Source organism: Sturnus vulgaris, chromosome 9 (genome assembly GCF_052056855.1).
Source record: "Sturnus vulgaris isolate bStuVul1 chromosome 9, bStuVul1.hap1, whole genome shotgun sequence".
NCBI classification, from domain to species: Eukaryota; Metazoa; Chordata; class Aves; order Passeriformes; family Sturnidae; genus Sturnus; species Sturnus vulgaris.
Window position 1 is genome coordinate 15,562,120 of NC_142251.1, and position 24,761 is coordinate 15,586,880.

Genomic DNA, 24,761 nt, shown 5'->3' on the forward strand with positions numbered 1-24,761 from the left:
GGAAAACACAAAGTGCCTGTAAACCAACACAGATCTACAATTTTCCTGTTTTCTTCTGCTGTCTGGGAAGAGTCTGCTGGTAACACTGAGGTCCCAGGATGGCAGTCTTCACCTGTAGCACAAACACACTTGAAAGCACCATAGCAGCTTTGGAACTGACCAGGCGTCCTGGCATCTGAATACCTTTTGGCATTTTTTTCCCTGCAAGGTGAAGGTGCACCAAGGGTGAAAATTGGTATGAGAAAGGTGCATCCTGACCTCTGTGGAATGACCTGAACAAACTCTCATGTCTGCATACCTCAGAGCAATGTGGACCTCAGTTCAGATCAGAGCTCCGCCGAATAAGTCACATTTTCTTTTCAGGGCTACAATTCAAGTATCTCCCTTCTTCTGTAAGAGATTTTTGCATAGCATTGCATTGGATACTAAAAGCCTCTCTCTATCCTTCAGATCCCCCTCGATATCTCATTAAATTGACAGTCCAAAGCTATTACCATACTTTTGTCAATTGCACAGTCGTTGTGTGATCTAGAGAAGAATTCATCTGACATCACCAACTGAACTAATATTCCCTACTGACCTTTATCCAATTTACAAATCCCCCTCTCTCCAGAGATGAAAGGCCAGAGCATTACTCCGTGCTCCCCTCCACAGCCAGTATCTCTCATGCAAAAATAAAGCAGGTAGAGAAGCACTACAAATCTTGCCTTAGAACTGAAAAATTCTCTCATTGAGCAAGATAGTTTATTTCAATTTAACCTAAATAATCAGATGCAGGTCTGGAGCTTCTATGTCTTATAGCTCTCCTTAATTCGACATCTCCTTATTGCAGACTGGACAGGCATAAAACATTTCATAATGGTCTTCAGTAAAAGTTTTTTGAAGAACCTACCATTCTGCTGCACAGCAATTCCTATCTGAATTCCCATCCACATTAGAATTTTAGGATTCTGGATGTTGGAATCAGAAAACTACACTGACATGACTAATCGAGACTGAATTAAAAACTACATTGCACAAAGCTAGGGCAAGAGAAACAAAAGTGTTGCATTTTTAAAGTATGATTTTAGAGAATAGGTATTATAGACAAAAAAGAGATTTAATTAAGAATTATTTTAAAACTGCCCTTAAAATTATAATTGTCCCCAGTCCTTGACTTGAAAATGAGTTAATTTTTCCTTTCAGTATTTACCATCTGAATTACACACATAAAACATCATGTTAAACATACATACATATTGAAGAAGAAAGCCCACAGTAAGTGTGTCATTAAATCACCTTAGTTATCAAAACTTAATGAGCTCTGAAATAGACACAATCCAAATATTGCAGGCCGTAAAAAGATTTTACTTGTGACCTACATCATTCACATAGAAGAATTAAGAAATTAGGACATCCTTCCACTTTCTATTCACTGTATAAGTGCCTATTCACAGAGCCTGACTCTTAAGGGCAAGGAAAAGCACCAGATTCTGCAGGTTTTTCCCATATTGTGAGACATCATTACACAGATCTGTCAAAGCTCAGGTCTGCTGACCACAACCTGCACCAGAACACTTCCCACATACACCACTGAGATGGGCAACAAGTGGCAAACTTCATTATGGCTGTGGAAGGAAAAAACACAGTACAGCTCTCCTTGTAAAACACAGCATGAGATAAAAGATCAAGTGGGAATAACAGTCCTCCAAAAAGCAATGTGTAGCTGCAATTTGAGCATTTTAGCTGCATGCTTTGCCTTTACAGTAAAATGCAATTTCTGAGAATCTGGTCAGCATGGTAAAATTGCTTAATTGAAATGAAACAGTGAGTGAGACCAAGCCATGGGGTCATTGCAGGCCCAGCTACACCAAGCAGGCACCATCACAACTCCCCACCTAGGTCTAAGAGCTGGTGAAACATGCACAATGCTGTGGAAACCAAGAAACCAAAGCTTTGTGACCAGGGATTATAAGAATTAAACTAAAAGAGCAATGATTCTCTATTACAGAATGCTACCTATATATATTAAAAAAAAAAAAAAAAGACCGTTGCACTTCTTAGTTTGCTGTATTGTACCAGATTGCTGATGTCAAGAGAATCCACTATCTACTTCCACCAAGACTTACTTTTAATGGGGGAAGCCTAAAAACCAGAGCTGAGGCTGTCATGGGGGCAAACGAGGAGACCACTGTTTTGGCAGTCCTCAATCACTGACAAAAACAGTTTCTGGTTACTGAAGGGAAGGCCAGCATGAAAATTCCAATGTGCTTCATATAGTACCTGTATGTACAGTGACACAAAGGGAGTGCTTCACTTCTGACTAAGCTTCAATTCAATTCATTGTGGTGAGATTAAGGGAAGAGAAAAATGGAACAGAAACATGAAATCTGCCTGGCAGGTTGTTTATATTCCAGCAGGAAGTACTTAACAATACTTCACTAATTCTCAACCCTCACAGCTCTCCCATAGATATCCAGCATGGCATCTCTTCCAATGTAACCTCTTTTAGCTGGGGAATATAAATCTAAGCAGTACAGCATTGCCACTCTACCCCACCCTCACCCATTTCTAATGATAATTCTTTCCTGTCCTGTCTGCTATAAAATTAAAATCATCACTTTCTCCTTGAAGAAATGTACATTACATGCCTGCAAGAAAAGGATATGATATCCAATGTATGTACAAATCATCACCTGATCATATTACAACACGATATTTTAGACAAGATTGGTGAAAGCTCCCCTGGATAAAAAACATGAGAGCAAAATCACCTAAAAAGTCAAGAAAATAATTTTGGAAGGACTTGCTTCTTAGATTCCCCAAAGTAAAAATAATAAAAATTAAATTCCATACTCAAGCAGAAACACTTTTAAGCTACACAGCTCCATCTTGAATATGCAAATATCAGACTTCAGGCCTAAGTCAGCTTGAAAAGATAATGTCATGCAGATAATCAAGATCATCAGATGAAATAACATTATGAAAAGCAGTTTGAGAAGTCAACTTCTTGAATATAAGTTTTATATATTTTCACACCAAAACACAAGTGGTCCAGGCAAAAAAGTACAATACTTTAATATCTTGATCACATTTTTCTTCATAGAGAAACAACTGGGATTTTGGGATATATAAAAGGATATTTTTAATTAAATCTTCAGAGATTGGTGTATTGAAAGGAACTAAATGTTTCATCACCCTATTAATTTAGTAATATGAAATTAATTTCATGTTAATGTGGATAAATAAGACTGCCTTTAATTTTAATTTCATAAAGTTAATGTCCCATTCAGAAATTAAAAAAAAAAACAAAAAACCCCAAACAACAGTGTGCAAGCTATCCAGTCTTCACTGCTGTACTCAAGGGCCTTGAGTTAGTTAGAATCCATTTCTGGCAGCCTGAGAGATGAAGAAGCTGTGTCTAGGATGGAAAAGTGGTACTGTAAGGGAGCAGAATTTAACTGTTCTCATGGCCTAAGAGAGGAATTTGTGTCAGGACACTGGGTGTTGCAGATGTCAAGTCTTTTTTTCCTTCCCCATTCTCCTCCCTGTCCCCACTAAATCAAAAGACCTGATCAACATTTCCTTTTGCCTTCAGTTTCCATCAAGAAGACTGAGTCTTAAAAAATGACAACAGCTTTAGCATAGTAAAATTACTGCACTTCAGAATCTCCCCATGCACATGACACAGTCTCTGTGGAGCTAAGAAGAGAAGCATATTCATGGTGAGCAAATGCAACAAACATGTTATCTCTTTTTCTTTCCTCTTCAGGGGATGAGAAAAGGAGAGTTGCAATTCAGCAAATCACTCTTTGTATAGAACCTTTCAAAAGGGCTTCTTGTCCATTTAGAAAACTGAAACTGCAGCTGTATAGGGGAAAGCACTAACTAATAAAAGGAGTTAAAGAATGGGGTTGAAACTCTGAATCTCCTGACCACTGAGGAGTCAATTCCCACTGCCTTGCATGAGGGGAGAGCAGTGAAATCTTAGCAATGGTGCTACGCCTGGTTAATGGGGTAGGGAGCTGACACGGGCCCTTTGCAAAGTGGATTACAACAGGATGAATGACCTGTGCTGGATGAATAATGATCAGATAATGCCTTGAAATATAATGTAAGTTACAACCTTGTCAGACCACATTCCTGGAGTCTTGTCCTTCTTCCTTCAGGATCTAGGACAAAGAAAAGGTGAAATGCAGGAGAAGGTACAAGTGCATTTCCTAAGTTGCTACAACAGTTGTTTTGATTTCTAAGGTTGTTTCTCCAGCAGGAGAGAAAGCCTGACAGGCATTTACTGAAACAGAAGTTATTGTACTGGATTTATGGAAGGAATTCATTTTAGGAACATAGTTAGAGGAGAAAGAAAAACGAACTACATACAGCTACTCTTCACAATCAAATGAGTCCTACTGTCTTACTACCTTTACATGGCTTAAATCTGTTCTTTCATTCTTCCTTCCGCCAAAAAAGCCACGAGTGCTTCCAACTGAGCAATAAAATAAAATACAAGTAAAGTACCAAATTAAAAATATTAGAACTTCTAGATTGCCATGATTCAGCATTTTTCTCTTCCCTGTGTTTATCTGATTGTCTGCTTGTTTTTGGGGGGGTGTTTTTGTATACTTCAGAATGACACTCTGACAAGATCAGGTGATAACGATACAGGTTGAGAGAATGAGTTTAACACTGGGAAAGGAAATTTAATTTAAAAAAGAAACAGATTATTTCCCTAAATTGATTTCATTTATCCTATTCTATTTCATTCCTTACCTCTCCATCTTTTCCCATCTTGACTTCAAGCACTTTCAAGGATGCATCTTTACATTTGGTAATGTAAATCCTTTCTCTTGTCCAAGGCAAGAGAAGGAATAGGAAGATGAACTCGCCCTATGAGTTCACTCAGCAATTACATCTTTGAAAACACTGCACTTTCCCTGATACTGTCAACATAAAACTGAAAGCTGAATGGGTGGGATCGGAGAAGTTTTAGTCATCTTGGCAAAAAATTACTTCTGTTGAGAAAGGGTCCACAGCTAATTCTACTGTACTGTGACACATGACAGCTCCTCATGCCCACCTGGCTGAAGAGTTGTACATGAATACTCTCAATCACACTAACGGATTTGGGAGGAAAGTAGTGTAGATGATACTTACTTTACTAATTACACAACTTAATTTAGTTGTATGCTCTATAGAGCAATAGAAAATGTCCAGTTTGTAACTAGTAAGCATACACCAAGAAAATGTCATAATTTTAACTCCGGAATTTGCAGTTTCTTCCCTTCCCAGGGAACAGGCTGGCATAACCAATGTGAGCAGAGGAAATGAGGCAGTGCTGTAGCTCCCAGCAACTCTACTGGCCCCCAGAGCACTGTGACAGCAGTCCCAGTGGGTACAAGCGTGTATAGCAAGCCAGAAGCAGTTCCAACAAAGCTGCATATCCCGAACCCTCTGCACCATTTGCACAACAGAGACCCAGAGAAGCCCTCATTTATTGTTTTACTGCAGTCAGTCACTTATAAGAAGAATCAGGCCTCGAAGCACTTTTACAAACTCAGACTTAGCAAGTTCACTAAAACCAACAAATCAAACTAAGGAAACTTCACTCTGTGGTATGAAGTGTTTTGAAGAAAGTGTTAAAAGAAGTAGAATTTCTTTCCTCCTTTCTTTCCTTTCCCACCAGACAGCACAGTTTTTCTGAGAATCCATGTCATCATTCAGCTGTTTCTTCTGACAAAGTCAGAATCCAGAACAGAATCTTCATGAAAAAGAAACCAATAAATTAGAGCTCTTTGTGAGGAATTTGCCATTAGTTCTGTTTCTCCCTGCCTATTGATTCTTTATTTGCTTCACCCTGAGATTTCTGCTGACAAGTCTATTCATTTACCACTAGCCTAGATAAAATGCTAATAAACAAAATGTCAAAAAATGTATTCATATGACTTTCCCCTTTACGATGGGCTCATTTTTAAAGGGACCATAGAACTAAACATTAACATCTGGTGAAATTAGGACACTTGTTCCCCCTGAAGACTAAGTTCTATTTCAGGCTTAAAAACAACTTGTGAAAGAACTATATGAAGTTTCCTTATTTCTCTGTTCTGTCGGGCATGCACAAACTCTGCCACCCCACTAATTTCAATCACTGTCCCACCTCCCATCAAATCCAAACAAGAATACCCATTTGGATATATATTATACAATGCTATGCTTTCTACAGACTTTCTGTGGCATCCCACAGACGATTTATAGGGGGATTATAACATTTCATTGAGCTCCACAGATAGGTTGGCATTAATTCTACAGAACTGAACAGAAAAACTCTCCAGAACCTTATTTTGCTCCCATATCAGTTTATGTTTTGCTAATGCCTCACTCCCTCCCATTAGGCTGCTGAGGAGCAATTATGTCCAAGTGCTCTTTGGTTGGGTATTCCCAAGGGAGTCCTCTCTTTAGCAGATTTGTGCCAGTGAAGTTCAAGTGTACGAATGGGCAGCATCACAAAGTAACCACTCCTAAACAAAGACACACCAGAAAGTGCCACTAAGAATTAGAGTCCAGCAGTGAAAGCTGCAAGCAGCTGGCCACTGAGAAAAGAGACAAGCTGTCATTAGCTAGGCATAAAACACCTAGGTAGAGTGCCAAACTGAAAGCACTCCATAGAAGACTCTTGTGTGTTTTCTCATTAATCTTAACCATTCAGAACTTCTGGAGAATGTCATTTTCTTTGTATAAGACTAGTTGTTCAGCCTCTTTAAATAAACAAGCAGTTGAGATGCAAGACAGGAAGCAGTGATTAGTCACAGGTAAGATATTCCTTCTTTCCTCACCCCCAGCTCCTTTTAACCTGGAACGTATGGTCCCCTAGCAGCATCTAGATGTTCTGTGGGGTTGGCATGACACATCTCTCCAGCTAAAACTATCACTTGTCCTAATCCAATTTGCTAGACATTTTCAGAATGAGATGGATGGGAAACACAGGTTCACCTCTTTTATATGGAAGTAGAGTTCTGCAGTGAGAATGACTGATATTTTAGTTTTAGAGTGTGTTTTGTGAATCATTCAGGTGAGAGGAAGAAAAAGCCCTGAACACTTCCATCTTGCTTGGACTCTAAATGAGTCACCTACAATAGCAAACAAAAAAGTACCCTCAGGACACTTCTACGCATTTATTACAAAACAAAGATTAAAACGATTATATGGAAATTAAGGATAATATGGGATAATACGGACAATTTGTCTTCCTCTCAGTCAAACAGTAACATGGCCTAGTTCAACAAATAGCTGCACAGCTTGAGACACACGGCATGCAAAATGGTAAAATGGCTCAGGCTGCAAGGACAGCCTGAACAGCTCAGCTCTGGTAGGTGTGTCTCAGAGGGATCTACAAAGAGGTCAGATTTCACTGTACTGTTAAACCTTCGGAATTAAAAAAAAAAGCAAAGTTTTTCACAAGTTTGCACAATTACACAGATGAAAATACAGACACTGCCCTTATTCACCAGCTCAGAAACCTAAAGAACCATCATACTGAAACTAACAGAGCTTTTCTCCTGCGTCACTTTCCACTCTTCTCATTTCTACCCAAAAAGGGCAACTCCTAAGTGATTCTGCTCTTTACAGAGTTTCACAATCTGTTGTGATTTTTCTCTAGTTACTAGTGCCTCACCTATGCAAGTCATTTTACTCCTAAAGGAAAGTATGTTCGATTAAAGAAACTCCTCTTTCTAAGACAGAAATTCTTTTACAGCAGTAGGATTGGAAACATTCTGGTTCTGAAATATGGCCTCTCTATTCTGCTGGCACCAAGAGACAGCCTATTATTATTGTAATCCAGAACGTTTTTCACTACATAAAAGTTAGACTTGGAAGCAACTTCAAAAATATGGACCCTGCTTTCAGCTCAGATAGAGTTAATTTTCTTAGTTGCTGGTTCAGGGCTGTGATTTGAACTTAGTATGAAAATAATGTTGATAACACACTCATGTTTTAGTTATTGCTAAATCATGTTTACCCTAAATCAAGCATTTTCACTTTCCCACGCTCTGCCAGCAAGCAGGTGCAAACACAGCCTGGATAGGTGACCTGAACTAGCAAGAGGGATATTCCACACCATAGAATGTCATGCCCAGTATATAAACTGGGACTAGTTGGCCTGAAGTTGCTGACCACTGCTGGGGAACAGGCTGGACATCAGCCAGTGAGTAGTGAGCAGTTTTATTGTGTGTCCATTTGTCCATCCATCCATCTCTCTCTCCTTTCACTACAGTTATTACTATCTTTCTTTCACTTACTAAACTACACTCATCTCAACCCCAAGGACTGCATGTTTTTGGCACCAATCTTCCTACCCACCAAGGTGGCAGGAGTGGGCAGTGAGTGAGGGGCTGCGTGGTACTTAGTTGCCAACAGGCATTAAACCATGCCAATATGCAATTCTTGGTGGGACAGGCTCTCTCCAAGTAGATGAAGCTACAAGGGAGAAGAGAGCAATAATAGAGAAGTGACAAATTTAGGGCAGCCTTGATGTTCCAAACAGACATCAACAGGGGTTGAGGGAGAGAGGGGAATGATCAGTAGCTATAAGAAATCACCAAAACTCATATTACCCTCAAATTTGATAAATATTCACCTAACCTGTTACTGTCACTAGCTTTTCTTTTGGGAATGGTTTCCACAGCTGGAGATAAAAACATTGATCTAATTTTCATACTTTTAGGAATGTAGCTAGAAGAGACTTCCTCCTTTTAGACATAAAAGCTTAGAGAATTTGTGAGTTATTGAGTTACAACACCCTTTGAGGTACATTAAAACACAAGGTTTTCATTAGTGCCAAATACTATTTATCTCAAAGAAACTTATTGCTTAATTACACTTTTAAAATGTTGAAACAATAATGATTTTTATGATTATAAATAAAATTTTAAAGTTTATCCAAACAATAGAGCAATTTGCTTTCAGAAAAGCAGCATAATATTATCTGGTTTTTTTTTTGCTTTGTGAACTGTCACAAACAGTTGTCTTGGTGTTAATGCATACAATTGGAGGATGGTGATATTACCCAAATAAGACTGTAGCACAGTTTGTCCCTTAGCGAGTTTAAGTGTGACCTACTCTTTTAAAGAATCACAAAGTCGTTTTCCATCCATTTTTACAAATGTTTTGAAAATAAGAATTCATCGGGATTTAGGGGATTAAGAAATCACTGTCCACAAAAAAAGATCTGCAGAAATTTTCATTAGTTCTTTTATGAGTTGGCAGCAAATACTCTAGCTGTGAACTTTTATGAAGCTATAAATATAAAGGACCTTCTGATACTGGTATGATGATAATTCTAAATTTCCTTTTTGCAGCTGCAGTTGATCCTTTGTATTTGGTAAAAAAAAAAAAAAATCTCTTTTTGTAATTTAACAGAGAAAGTTGGCTCAACTACTGTATTGCCTTTGAGCACTCTGAGTGGAAGTTCATGAATTAAATCCACATGGCAACACAATCCCCATCTCCACCTTTTCCTTAAGGTGGCTATAAAATGTCAGTAGAAAGCCAAGCTGTTTATTTTACTTAGCATTTGATTTTGTAAGTAATGAGTTTCTAGTGGGGTGTATCTTTGTAACCAGCTCTGTTACATCACAAAACTTTTATTAAGCTATGCAATAAATACTAAATCAATCATTAAATTCAATACTAAGAGTGAAAAATAAGAATATGTAAGTAGGCAACCTGTTCCATAAAAGACTTGTCCATAAAAGGATGTTTGATCATAGAGAGAGAAAAAACATTCTTTGCTACTGACAGCTTTTTACAAAACTTGATTTCTCAGGGGATTTATTTTTTGGGAATAAAATTTAAGAAGGGATTTTGTCTACATATTAAAGAATCTCTATGGTAAAAAGTATTTATAAGTTACTCTGATAGATTTGTGCTACTCTAGATTTGCTGGAATACTGTCAATATATTTCACTTAATTGCCCAATAAACAAGGAAGACTCATTTTCCTCATGGTATCTTGGGAGAAGGACACAATCTGAGACAGAAAGGAACTCATTCTCTTGGCTTCTGAGCTCCTAAACAAATAGCAGAGAAGCAAAGAAGCAGTCCAGAATAAAAGCCATCCAACTAGTGGAACAGATACACTGGCCTACAGTTACTGCAGTAGTAGCACAATACTTATTTTTCCTTGTGTGGTTTCCTAGGATTCTCAGAAGCTTGACCAGAAAGGAGGTGAAGTAACCAGGCTGCCCAGATACACAGCACAACTCACTGTGAGATAAGCTGCATTTGCTTGTCTCTCTCCCAAGGCAAACCAAATATCAGTTTAACTAATGGAAAGTTATCAATCATGCAAAAGAAGAAAGCCACAATTAGACACCCACTCTTTGTGTCTGTAAATCTATGAAGATTTCATAGATGTCATTTCATTTTTTACTGACTCTGCTTGGGATTATGAACTAAGGTCAGCAAGCAAACTCTGCAGAGCACATGCTTTACTGGACCAGACTAATGATGGCCTACGCTCTAAATCTGATGAGCTTGGCTGGAGTTCTGCACTCAACATAAAACATATTTCAGAGCTGAAACAGTTGCTGTGAGCACCTGCTATTCATGTCCACTGACAGGAAATACAGGGAAGTCTATATGTCCTTTGCCTCCATATATGGTACATTTTCCTATGATACAACTGAGTAATCCAGTGTGTTTGCTGATATATCTAAAAAGTAAACAATTATCAGTCCTGTTTTTTTCCAGTATTATCCTATAGTGATCTGGAAAGCTCAGCCTTGCAATTGAATGTATAAAATATGTTTTGGGAGAAGCTGTAAGTAGCTTCAGTGATGAGAACAGAGGGTCTCTGTCCCTCTTTCTTTGGTTCTATTTCACAAAGCAGACTACACACAATGAAACATTGGAGATTCTTATTTGCTATCATTTTAATAATTGAGAAATGGATCTCAGCTCATGTACACAATTTTTCACAGAACCAAAGAATCATTTAGGTTGGAAAAGGCATCTGAGCCTTTTCAAGTCAAAACACTGACTGGTCACCACTTTGCCAACTAGACTTGGCAGTAAGCACCATGTCCAGTCATTTCTTGAACACCTCCAGGGATGGTGATGCTACCACCTCCATGGGCAGTCCATTCCAACGTTTAACAACCCATTCCATGAAGAAATTCTTCCTGATGTTCAACCTGAGCCTTCTCTGGCACAGCTTGAGACCATTTCCTCTCATTCCATCACTTGCTACCTGGGAGAAGAGGCTGACCCCCACCTGGCTACACTCTCCTTTCAGGCAGTTGTAGAGATTGATAAGTTCCCCCTGAACCTCTTTTCTCCAGGCTGAGCTCCCCCAGCTGCTCCTCACAGAACCTGTGCTCCACACCCTTTCCCTGCTCCACTGTCCTTCTCTGGGCTCACTCCAGCCCCTCAGTGTCTTTCTTGTCATGAGGGATGCAGAGCTGGACACAGCACTCGAGGCAGAACCTCACCAGAAGGCTCCCCAGGAGCAAAGGGGGACAATCACTGCCCTGGTCCTGCTGGCCACACTATTCTTGATACAAGCCAGAAGACCATTGGCCTTCTTCAATTCCAAGTTTCCTTTGGAAAAAATACAGTTCCAAGGTGTCTAAAAGCATATTATGACTGAACAATGGTTTATTAAGTGCTCCCAACAGGTTACTGTAATTAAAAATAGGGTCACAACTAAGGAAAGTAATCCAGGTGAACAGGGGTCTCCATTTGTCTCCTTTACATGGAGCTAGTCTTGTAAAGTTCAAGAAGTGCACAGATATAACTTAGAAACCTAATTAGGCCATTAGAAGTAAACTCTATTAAAAACCACCCGTAAGCTTTAACAATAAACTGCAGCCATTTCAAATTTAATACTGCACTAGCAAGTAATACTGCCATTGAATAATTCAACATTCTGTAACATAAGGCAAGATGAGAGGAATGAGAAAGCACAATTGCTATTTTCATTATGATGTGCCTTTTTGGGAGGTATAGTATAAACCTCATAGCAGTGGCACTAATTATTTTGGCATCTTATTGGCAGTCACAATTAGACAAAACGTAGGAATTTCTAAGAGCAAAACAAGTTCTTGGCTAGATTTCTTCAGCCTGATATACTTCAGACTTTTATTTATGGCTAAATTGAAGCAGGATGTCAAATCTGGGTCCCTTAGAACAAAATCTTAATAATTAACTGGCAAAACTGAACATGATCGTTTCTGACACACCTACACTGGTAATTATTGCTTTGAGGCCATTTACTAATGAAATTAATGTATTCATTGCCCTAACAAATTAGCATAACTCATACATAATGCCCCATATTTCAAGACCTTCCTAGAAAAACAACACTTAATACCGCAGAATGAAATGGCAAGGGCATTACATGGAGACAGAATTCACTGAATTGCTACATGCTAAAACCACAATGGCTAAGTGTTAGTTATAAAGTAAAATGTAAACACAATGTGGGTATTGAAACCATTAATAGTGTAGTCAAGAGTATAAAATCGATTATTATCTTTGCACTTCAAATAAGCACATATTACAATAGCAGTAACCATGGAAAGTAATTAACTGGCTACTTTTAGAGATATGAAGTATGAAAAGGAGGTAGTGCTGAAGCAATTTCTTCTTCCTTCTCAAATTCATAATAAATACAGTGTGGCTACTGTGTTTTTTCACTCATATTTCCATTCAGATTAATTCAGTGCCTGGAAGTGGCTATAGCAGCCATAGGGTCAGGCAACAGTGAAAGGCAGGATTAAATGCATTACCTTTGGAAATGACTAAAACATTAGCACCAACCTACTGCCAATTCTAATTGGTAAAATTCAGGTTATTCCCTGAGTCTTCTATCTCGCCGTGCAGAGCAGAGGTCAGGGAAGCAAACCACCATGTGGCTAGATGCAGTCCCAGTTTGATGGAGAGCAGGGTGGAAAGCACATCTGCTCTGCTGGCTCACCTGGCAGGCCAGGGGCTGCACTGAGCCCCCCAGGCCACGGACTTAACATGCACTGCCACTGACAGACCACTCACATGCTGTGACCTGCAGAGAACTGGTATGAGGCAGATTACATAGGAGGAGCCATGGCTTTGGAGCAAGAGTAATTTCTGTATATACTTCAAATTATAAACTTGTTTTGAAGGAGAAGATGGCAGCAAAACCACAATGGCTTTGCAGAAAGTCATCTCTACTCTGCATTGCTTTGAATTCACTCCCTGGCTGAACCAGTGGGTGGAAGGCCTGAGAGCTAAGGAAAATTTGACCAAGTCTTTCTTACACACAACTCAGGAGCCAGCCCTAATGACAGTTACAGCAAAGTTACTTTGTGTTCTCTACAGCTGTATAAATGTTATTTCCTTCTCAGAAGCACGGAATAGGAGCATATTCTTGGGCCACCCCTTTCTTCCCTCCTACAGAGTTTCTTAGCAGATCCTCAGTTGCATCACCACCTATTGCTACAAAGGAAAGAAAAAAAAATCCAAGGGGAATATTATCGAATAATCACCTCAAGTAAGAAATTTCCTTGGAACTCCATCCACATGTGTTTGGCTCCTGCCCACAGGCATAAAGTTTTATATCTTTATTAATGTTTTTATTCTAATCAATGTAACTTAGACGTTCTCATTATCATACAAATGCCTGATCTTTTTCAACCCCCTTAAGTTCTCCATTCCTGTGATATCTTATGCCAATGAGTTCTACACTCTAATTAAAAGTTGCATGAAATTTCATTTGACAGTTCTCTATCTCTTGCTTGTCAAGTCATTCCCTTTCCTCTCCCAAAATTTCCTTTCTATTTCAGACTTCCTCATTTTGCAACTTTCCCCACTTTGAATTAAAAATCCAAGTTTCTCCTACAGCACTCTTTCTTTGACTATCTAGAAGAAAGTCTATCTAGAAGACTTGGCTATCTTGAATAAATCTAGAAATCTAGATTTCTTCTGTTTTAACTTCATACTTTTTCATTACTTCTTTTTAAAATAGAAAATAACCAGAACACAAGATAGTGTAAGAGATTTTTCTAGCCCACTGAATTTGCTTTAGGCACTGCAAACATCCCAAAAGCACATTTTAGAATGTTTGAAGAGTCCAGTAGTAGATTCACAGTGTTGAATCACAATGGTTATTGTACCTCTCTCTCACACAGACATGAAACCTAATTATACTGTGGCTATTACTAAGTACAGATAGATACCTTGAGGCAATTAATGTATGACTGAGAGCTCTCCATTTGTGCCTGTGTGAAGACCTGATTTTTGGGCTAATCTTGTGAATTGTCAAGAAACTGCTTCTTTGAACTTTGGCCTGTTGACACATAAAGCCATTTTATAAATAGGTAAATGCTACCTCATTAATACTCTTCACAACTGCACAGGCAGGGAGCAATTTTAATTTACATTACCCCTTCTTTACACTCGAACAGCCAGCCTCTATGTATTTCTGACTGTGTTATATAAAGCCAGAGTAACAGCAAGCAACATTAGTGAGAACAAGAATCAGGTCTTCAGCATCATTTCACTGAGCAGGCAATGAGTAGTATAAGGCTTTTTTTTCATGAGTTTTCTTTTAATTTAAAAATAACTCCACACCAAAAAACTTACACAAACTTTAGATATTCGTAAAATATTTTACAACACTATACTACAAGAACAGCAGTTCCCAGCCAAGTTAATGTATACCTTTTCATTGAGATATATTATCTGGTTGCACCATAGAAATCTATACCCCATCCTCATGGCTGGTCTGTTCCATGGCATTTATAGCCCTAGACTGAAATACTCCCACATATCTATTTTGTCCAGCTAATAATTATGTACTACAATATTGCATTACTATCAACTGTTTGAGTCACGTTTATGTGGTGAAGGTCAGTCCTCTTTCATCCCCAGGCACTTAGTTCGCCTACTTTTCACTTTAGGTCTCTCAGTGGTTCATAGGTTTTATTTTTGGCAGCATGCCTTCTTTTAGTTAATTCCTTTGTCTGACATGTTGTTACTTCCCTCAAATATGCCTCTGCAACCTTTCTTCCTCCAGGTCAGCTGTAATTTCTGTCCTATCATTTACTACTGGATACAGAGTTACCTTTGTATTTCTGACATTCCCAGCAGATGTCTTTGTCTGACCCAAGTGCTCCTCACCACCTGTCGCCTTGCTTCCAGGTTTGGCTATAAATAATCCTTTCCTTGCTGGTTTGACTATAAATAATCTCCTCCCCACCCTGTTGTTGGAGTCAGCTGGTTCCAATTTAGACAAGGTGGAGCTTCCCTTTCCTTTACAGAGTTAGAGTTCCCCCTCTTCATTGCATTACCCACACAGAAACGCTATCACTGCACAAACTCACAAGTACAGAAATGTATTGGTAGGTCCCTAAATCAAGTCTCTTCCCTGTTCATCTACATTTTCATTCTAGCACTTCTCACATCTCAAAGTTACAGTACCCATATGTACCAGAGACAGTGGGCTGTGCTTATGCTCAAACTGACCTCTGCTCGCCTTGCTTCCCACAGGAGGGCCAACATGTCTACCTTGTGGGCAAGTCCTACAGGGCACCCTCAGCTCTTACTGTGCTCGTGGACCTGGGCAGGTCACAGGGCTGTGGCTCTCACCAGCCTCCCCATGCTCTAGCCCACAGAGACTCTGTATGTGCCACAGTCATGTCTGGACGTGAAGGCAGATGGGAGTCCTTAGAAATGACCCCAGTAAAGCTTTCCAGAGACTCCCTGAAGCAGGTTATGTTAAGGATGTCTAAACTATGTGGACAGTTATCCACGATCTTCTGAGTTCTTGTGATTGCAGGTTTCTCTCAGCACAGGTGCTTTGCAATTTTACTCAATGAGCTGCAATTAGAGCCTGACAAACACCTGTCTTGAAGTATCCAGAAACTGCTCCCCTGAAGCTCATGTACCTGGTACTCAAGGAAACTGGTTTCTCTTCAGCACTTCTCATATAAGACCTGACATTTTAATACACATTTTGCACGTTTCAGAAGCAAAGAAATGCATTAAACTGACCTCAGTAGTTTGCATGTGAACTGTACTGAGGAACATAGTATCTTGGTGTAAAATTTGCCTTTTTAAAAAAGATAAGATGGAGGAATGCTTTAGTCAGACTAGGGTGGCTAGTGTAAAGCTAAGAGGGAGGCAGTCCACATACCAGCAGCCAGAATTTAAGAGGCTGTCTACTGGCAGTTACTATAGGAAAAAGGGAGAGAGGAAAAGCAAACAAGAACCATCCCATCCAACCCAGCCCTGCCAAAAAAAAAAAAAAACCACAAAAACAGAACCCAAAAAACCCAAACAAACAAGCAAACAAAAAAAGACAAAAAAAAAACCCCAAACCCCAACCAAACAAAAAAACCCAACCAAAACAAAACAACCCAAAAAAAGAACAACCAAAAAACAAAACAACCCAACAACAACAACAAACAAACACAAATGCATCCCTCAACTCCCTCCACCTCCCCCCGCCAGGAGAAGGAGAAGTTAAATCCCATTGAAAGAGGCAGATGACTTTTCTTAGTGGACTGTCTTCCACAGTTTCAGCACACTACTTCTTTAGGGAGTCTCTTCCACATTCCTCTCTTCATCAGGTAGCTATACAAAGTAATAAATGCTGCTTCTTAAGGTTTTGGCTCAAGAATGTCCTACAAAGGATGAGGCAGAAAAAAAGGCAGCACCAGAATTTGACTTGAGAAAATATTCTGTGTTTATGTCATCCCCAGGAAAAGCAATGACTGCAGCAGTAGTAGTAGGCCACCTGCAGCAAGATAAGCAGTAAGTGAGAATTAAAGAGGAAAGAAAATGCTGACTGATTTTCTCAAAGACAGACTGGAGCCAGAAAAAAAGTGATGGATTTGCTGGAGTGTCTATCACACATCTTTAGTAAAAATTTAGAGTAAAAGTAGAGATTAAGGAGTGTGGAAAAGAGCTGGTGAGGGAAAGTATAGTAAAATCTTGAGAAGATACAGATGTCTGTATGCATTTAATGCACTTTACATGTAGGGAAGACCTACATTTAGTGCAATGCATTATCCAACCTAGACAGAGGCATTGCATGCTAGGGGTTAATGTGGAGAGTGCCAAATTGGGCAGTGATGTCCCTACACGCAACTGCAAGCACTAATGCAGCATAGCTGGAGTAACTCTGTGTGACCTTAAAGGCTGTACATACAAGTCTTGCCTGCAAAACCCGTGAGAACTTTTCCTGCTATGATTATAAACTTTACTAAGTTAGATTCTCACAGAGTTATATAACCCTATGTGGTAGTTAATGAAGTGCTGGATGTAAGAAAAATAACTGCAATGTTATTTTGCCCCTGGTATGCTTTGCCTTATAAGGATTAAACCTAGAGCTGATTCACTTGGGTTTGTGATCTCTATCATGCTGCAATAATAATACTTAGCACTTTATAGCACTTCTCACTTATAAAAAGTGCTTTATAAACATTATCTAATTATTAATCTTCACAAAAGTCCTGTGATACAGGTATACAGGTCAATTTAATGTTCTCTTTTAATAAACTACTAATGCTTTAGTAAATTGAAAATATAGAGCACATTAAATTCACTTAAGAGAAACAAAATTTAGTGAACAAATCACAATTCTCCCTACAACATTCTAAGTGGACAATACACACAGGAAACTTTCAGTGATCACCACCTCAGAGGTCCACAGAGAACAGTCCATATAGGAAATACTTCCATTACCCAGTTGAGACTCAATGTTTTTCTGGTGATTACATGAATAACATGAAAGCAGAGAGACTCTACCACAACAACTGAAGTTCCTTGATGAAGACCACACTATACTAAATTCTACACAAGCAAAACACAGTACTCCTTACCCTACAACGTTGGAGATCTAGGTATAACAGTGAGGGGTAAGAGATGGGGAATGGGAGGAAATCAGTACAGTTAAACAGCAATCGTCCCTGCTCGTACTGCATCTGCCAATAGAAACATGTGCAGGGCCACTTTACTGCAGTGTACTCCTTATCTATTAGTACCCTGTAGCTCTCTCTGGTGATACATCTCAGACTTCAGTGTTTATGATCAAAGACAGGACGAGAGTTTGGCATTCAGTTAATCATGCAACCAATCCCATACTAGCTAAGATAATTAACTCTACCCCAGCTAAAACCAGTACATTTACATAATTGCAAACTGAGTTTTCCACAAGATCACCGTTTTACACGGTGCACGGTATGGACTTGTCTGTGGGATGAATCAACGCAGGGCAGAAGGCAGCTGCCCCTTGCATTGCTGACATTCAGAGTTATGTAATGAGTCAGGAAGGTAAGGAAAGAAAAAAAAAATAAAAGGACAATTTTCTACTTCAGGTAGTTAAAAAGTTGCCTCAAAGAGTTTGGAGTCTACATCTTGTTTTTTCATATGACAGTCTATGAGATACAGGACAAGTTCCTAAAGCTAAGCTTTTCACTCAAGGTCATCTATCAACTGTATGTTCCTCCAGTGTTCCATGCCCTACTGGAAACCTGGGGTCTGCCTTGCTCAAAGTGCTGATCACTCATAAATGCAGCTGAAATCAAAGGGAGCTGTACTTTCAGCTTACTACCCAATGTTAAAGATAGTGAAAAAGATAGGAGCAGGATGTCTCAAACTGGATTCCCACATTAGTAGGTCAACTTTGATTTACTCTGCCCCAGTCTACATCTGTCAAATGAGGACAATAATTCCTCCTCATTTCATGGGAGTGTTGTGAAAATAACTTCATTAATGGTTTTTGAAGCACTGGTAGTGTTAAGAGCTATGCAGAAACCTAGGAGGAAATTAATAGTTCTGTCTCTGGAGCAAGTTCTGAAAAGCATGCAATAAAAAGGGCCTGAAGGCACACACTTAACTGAAGAGAAAAAAAAATTGGATTTTATATACTTGAACAAAATATTGAACTGCTCAATGATTGAGTGCTGTACTTGCATTATCCAGCAGATTTCATCCTGATTTTAAACCCTCAACTCATAATCTCAGCTTTTATTTGTAAATTGCCATGTTTCTAAAAATTTGGATCTATCCAGCTCTCCACAAATACCATAGCACAGAATCCTATTGCTAAGCCTGTGACTCAATAGCATCACTAGGAATATTTAGAGTCACTCTACAGACCTTAATCATTTCAGCTCATGAAATAAGGCAACAATAGCATCTTTCTCAACAGGAACCAGTACTTCAAGGAAAGAAGATCACACTTTGACAAAAGATTCTGATGGTATACTGAAATAGCAAAAGGAAGGTGCAATTTAGGGAAGAAAAAGTGCTCAAAATTTTACAGAGAACAATGCATATTCACTTCCTTTTCAGAAACAACCAAACCATTTTGATCATAATATTTCCAAATGTTTTACCCTATGAGGAGGCCCAATGTGGAAGGTATCAACCCAAATATTTAAAGTTTGTGAAGAAATTATTTTTTTAAATCCTGTTTATGGTAATTTATAAGTGAGAATTTTCAGGTATTCTTGATGACAGTCAATATTCTCTACCCTACCTAGAATACACATGCTCATATTGTTCTACACAGTGTTTTGCTTGCTGTGCAAGCATCTCTCCTAGCACATCTTCAGTGATGAGGGGGTTTTACTATTTATTATTTTTGTTATTCACACCCTAGTTGTTTCTAGGAAAGAATATTATTCCTTAGCTTCCCCTAAATAATATACAGATGACTAATCACTGTGGCACCCAGGAAAGATATGCCAGGTAAAGTAAACATTCTGAAAAGAATGAACCCTTGAGCTATCCCTGCCAAATACTCTTACCTGGAACTGTCACAATGATTGTGGTGCAACCAAAGAAGGAGCTTTTGACGACAGAGGAATTATCTGAATGAAACTGCTTGGTGAGTAGAAAAAAGCCCACTGCCAGTTAGTCTAAAGCAGTGCCATTTAATAGAAATTATAGAACCACAGGGCCACCGTTCTTGACTATAGCAGTGAGGCTATCAAATGCATTTCTAAAAATGTGAGTGAGAAAAAACTGCTGTTTTCTGCTTTACTTCCACTTGTTCAATTTGCTTAAAAAGTAGAAATGCAATGGCTGGTTTTTGGCTGAAGAGCACTAGGCAGGCTACTAGGTTTTATAAGGGGCTGGGGCTAAAACTAGAACTGCAGCTTCCCCAACACCGACATAGAAAAAAGGACATTCAGAGCCCTACCTCCCTTCTAAATCCAGACTTTATAAAACAAGTGTGTGGAACAGAGGTTTATGTTTAAGATTCCTAGAGGTAAAAAAAATCCTGAATATTATTATGCTACTTGCAATATGAAAGAGGATGGAATCGTTTATAGGTGTGCTGACACAATCTGGTTTAGGTGTGCTATGGCAGAAACCACTTGTTCTTTGAAGTTTTTAAGAATGGTTCTTATGTGTATATCAAGTTCAACTTCTTACATCTCCTTCCTACCCTAGTGCTGTCTACTCAGTCTAAATCAATCTCCCCCAAATTTTAAAGTAATGTTTGCGATGCCTCTCCATACTTTCACTTTTTCTCCCTAGCTGTCTTACTTTATGTGCTTCACCTGTATTTTGATACCAAATACAGTTGTCTGAGTAACAATTCTGATGCCCTGAAACCTGTTATGCAATGCCATGTAAGGGTCAAAAGAAGACCTTGTCTGAATTAATGGAAGTGTGAAGCCTAACAGATCAGATATACTGGCACGCAGCCTGTGACAGCGTTTAGGAGGCCAACACCCCATCTCCTGCAGAGTCCCCACAGACCTGGGGGACTCACACTGTACATGCAGTCCACAGGCAGAGCAGAGAGCACAGAGGCAGTTTCAGGGACAGCAAATGCCCACAGCTGTCCTAACTGACAGCCTCCCACTCTGAACTTTTGTCAAAACAGAACACCATCCTGTCACCAACAGATCACTGGTGGAGAACAAAAGAACTCTAAGCAAAATAGATGGGATAGAAGAGAGCTCACTTACCTGGCTACAAAACTGAATTCACAGCAGTTGAATTCACACAGAGCCCCCTCACAGCCTGTCCACAATACCACAGTACAATATTAAGTACAATACCTTAGACAAGAAGTAACTGATGTCCCAGCAGTAGGCTTAAAACTCCTACTTTGTCAGGGCAAAGTAAAAATATTCAAACCAACAAACAGAAAAGATGACTTAAAATGGATATATTCTTTCTCCTCCTGAAGAACAATAGTTCTTCACCCACAGTGAGCTCCCTGTTGTAAGGCAGCTGATATTTTCCTTTTCCTCATATATAAATAAATATAAATATAAATATAAATATAAATATAAATATAAATATAAATATAAAGTATATTCTCATATACTTTGTGGTATAGACAGCAATGCTTAATTTGTTCCTCACAGACATCTGGAATATGGGCCTGTGGAACGCAGCTAGGAGCTGCAAATGCACAAATGCCTGTGCTGGAGCTGAAAAGTGCAAATCCACTTCAAAGGAGTAATGGAGTCAGATATTGGTTAGATAAGAAGGATGATGTGAGGAATGGGAAAAGATAATGGGAGCTGTGGTTTGAATTGACACTTACAAGAGGATTAATACAAATAATTATGACCAGCTAGCAAACAGTGTCCTCCCAGGTGGGCTGCATCTGACTAATGTTAGTAAAAGCTCCTTGGTGCACAGAGTGCAGTATGAATTTTCCATAATTACTCTGATATGAAAATATTCCTAATCTGATAATATGCTGCTGTCAAAAATCAGTGAGACTAAAATATCTCAGGCCATATTTGTTTATCAACTCACTTTTTTTGTCTCACATAAACTCAAACTTGTTTCAGATACTTATTTCTTCCCAGAGCCATCTCTGAAGTAAACTATTCAGTAACATACTTCAGAAAAATATCTTCTATTATAAAGAGAAATGCAACCTCTTTACTTTTCAAGCAATTTGTCTCATTACTCCCAAATTAGAGTAACAACCTCTTAAAAATAACAGAATAAATCCATCCCTTTATTTGTTCTAAAGGCAGAGGAAGAAAACATCTTTCACACTCCTCTATGGCAGGAGATAGCTGATTGGAGATTGTAGGGGTGTACATGTCCACAGAACACAGAAGGGAATTCACACACAAAACTGTAGTTGAGGAAACAACAGCTTGAACTCCATCTGGAATGTAAGAATGACTTACAGACCTGGAAGCTTGTGTTTCAACAAAGAGATTCAAGAAAGAGCTGATATGGAAAAAGGCCTCATTCTAATACACTTTTATGTCTTGGAAGGGGTCTGTCAACATTAGAATGACTTACAGCTATGTGCTGTATTCTCCAAATCTGTATTTCTCATTTTCTAGTACTTCTAGAGCACAACCTACACCGTGCTTTCCTGATCTGCAGACTGCCAATTTCACTTCAATAATACTGTCAAAAAATTTCATATAATCAGTTGTGTCACTTACCTATGCTGTAAATAAGCGTTGTGTCAGATTACCTCCTGTTCAAGAACTCTAGGAAAAAAACCCACACAAACAAAACAGTTAGTAATTAAACTTATTTAAATCATATCTTTTCCAGACAAGTACCCATAAAACCTTCTAGTATCATCCTCCCAGCAGGATTCAAGAATAGCAAGGACAGATCTGTAATGAAAGTGAATGCTTGAGCATCCTGAAATCTATTTCATATTTGATAATTGGCACCTTTCTTCCATTTAGAGTTTTCATATTATGTAAATGCTTATATACTGTGAGTCAATGAACTATAGAAAGATAAGCTTCAAGTACATTATGGACAATCAGCATAAACTAGAGCTCAGGATGCCTGGGCCTCCCTGAGCCTTTGGAAACAATCAAGGTTCATGGTGTTCAGCCACTGCCTCAAGGGAAATACACATAGTTTCAGTGAGACAATGCATTCAAAGTGACATGAGTTTTTGTAGCAAAAGTACAACCTACAAAGGCCTGTCCTTCATAAACTGGCTTTCAATTGTATGGTTATCAAATCCAGATTATACACTTTACAGACCACAAATGTGCCCACATTTCAGACCCTGAAATAGAAAACCTGATTCTTACACAAGAGTATAAGAATTTGTTTATCAATCAAGTTTAAATGAGGTTCAATAAAGGTCCAACTACAAAAGGCAGAACACTATTTCTTGAAAATTCTGAAGCTCTGCAAGACAGAGAAGGTTCAGCAAAACAAGGGCAACTTCAGCTGGTCTCAAACACAATCTGAAGTAGAAGAGAGGGAGAAAGAGGGAAGGAGAGAGAGAAAGGGAGAGAGAGCACCAATCTCTCTCTAAAGAGGTGCACCAGTGACAGGATAGGAAATAATGGACCCCAAGTTGCAACAAGGAATATTGCAAGTAAATATTGTTAAAGGGGGGAGGGAAATCATCACTAGGACAGTAAAAAACTAACATGTAGGGCAGAGAAACTGTGCAATCCCTATCACTGGAGATGTTCAAAACTTGACAGGATCAGTGCTGAGGAACCTGATCCAAGCTGGCCTTGCTTTCACCTGAGAGCCTCAATTGCTGCTGACTTACCTGAGGGCTCATAGCTTTCACCTGACTCCAGGGTGGAGAGGAGCAGGACTCTCCTTGTGGCCAGAAGGGACTGAAATCTCCTCTACCATGAAGCAAGTGCAAATTTTAACTTGGAAGAACCTTGACCTTCTGTTTTGTGTATCAAAATTAATGGTGGTTCAAAGTATATAAATGAGTAATCAAATAACTGGTAAGTTTTTGCAGAGAAAGCCTAGACTTCCAGCAGGCAAACCACCTCATCAAAATGGCATCTTCCATGAAAAAGACTGGGAAACAAGTGAGTCATGTGCTATTTCATAGTTGTGTTCAATTACTTCCTGTAGTGGCTTCCTTAAAACCCAGTAAAAAGTGAGATTTGGTACAGCATAGAGATAAACACCTGGCTGTACCTATCTGGTTTCCAAACAAAAGCCCAGGGTGGAGAACAAGGGAGGCAGTTTAAGTTCATAGTAAGTATGGTTCCACTGCTGAAATTCTGGAAACATCACATAATCTCAAATTCATTAAATCAATTTTCAGTTCCTAAATATTCATAACAGATTGCCATATAGGCAGCTTAGATTACCCATTCTTTGTAAGAAAGGGAAAGCTTAGCTAATATTTTCCCCGAAAATCTGAGGGCAGTCTTTGTGAAACACTTTATGATACTCAAGAAGGAAACAAACACAACTTTTGAAGAAGTGTAACACTGAGGCACACACTGTTCACAGAAAGTGACTTGTCCGTGGTCTTAAAGGCTGAAATAAGAGCCAGTTCTTGCCTCAACTGTAGCAGCAGAGGAGTAGGTCCCAGTAGGAATCCAGTCAGTATAATAACACTGAAGAGAACATCTTGTCTTATATGGGTTTTATATTTGCTTCTACAAACAGCTCCAGATACTGTTAAACACAGAAATCAAACTGAAAGGATCAGTGTAGAGTGAACTTAATAGCAGATTGAAATTTGTAAGAAAGTTTTGAATTCAAGACTACAGTGACTAAAACACGACAGTGGATTGCAGCAGAGACAACACAAAAATGAAATGAAACCACCAAAGGTTTACTAAGCATCTCTCTTTCTCATTGTTCATTTCTTTTGCTACCTGACCTTCATGTTGCAGAGTTTCAGAAACCAGCATTTCACACTATCCAAATTTAAAAGTGACCCCTACAGATATTCTCAGTTTAAATAAGAGTTTGTGCTTTCTTGCTTTGTTTTGGGGTTTTTTTCAGCTGTGCTTTCTTTTAAGTGCCCACCAAAGCACCAGATGAACCATGCCAGTCTTGGTTTT

General features: G+C 39.0%; 1 protein-coding gene across 1 annotated transcript in view; it reads right to left on the bottom strand.

Moving 5' to 3' along the window:
- LOC148222823 (uncharacterized) overlaps positions 1-24,761 on the bottom strand; it is a 500,146-nt gene that overhangs the window by 150,724 nt on the left and 324,661 nt on the right. Inside the window, exon 10 of the mRNA XM_088169937.1 lies at positions 22,401-22,448. Within this exon, the coding sequence (XP_088026063.1) occupies positions 22,440-22,448 (9 nt within the window). The 3' untranslated portion in view covers positions 22,401-22,439. The remainder of the gene's footprint in view (positions 1-22,400; positions 22,449-24,761) is intronic.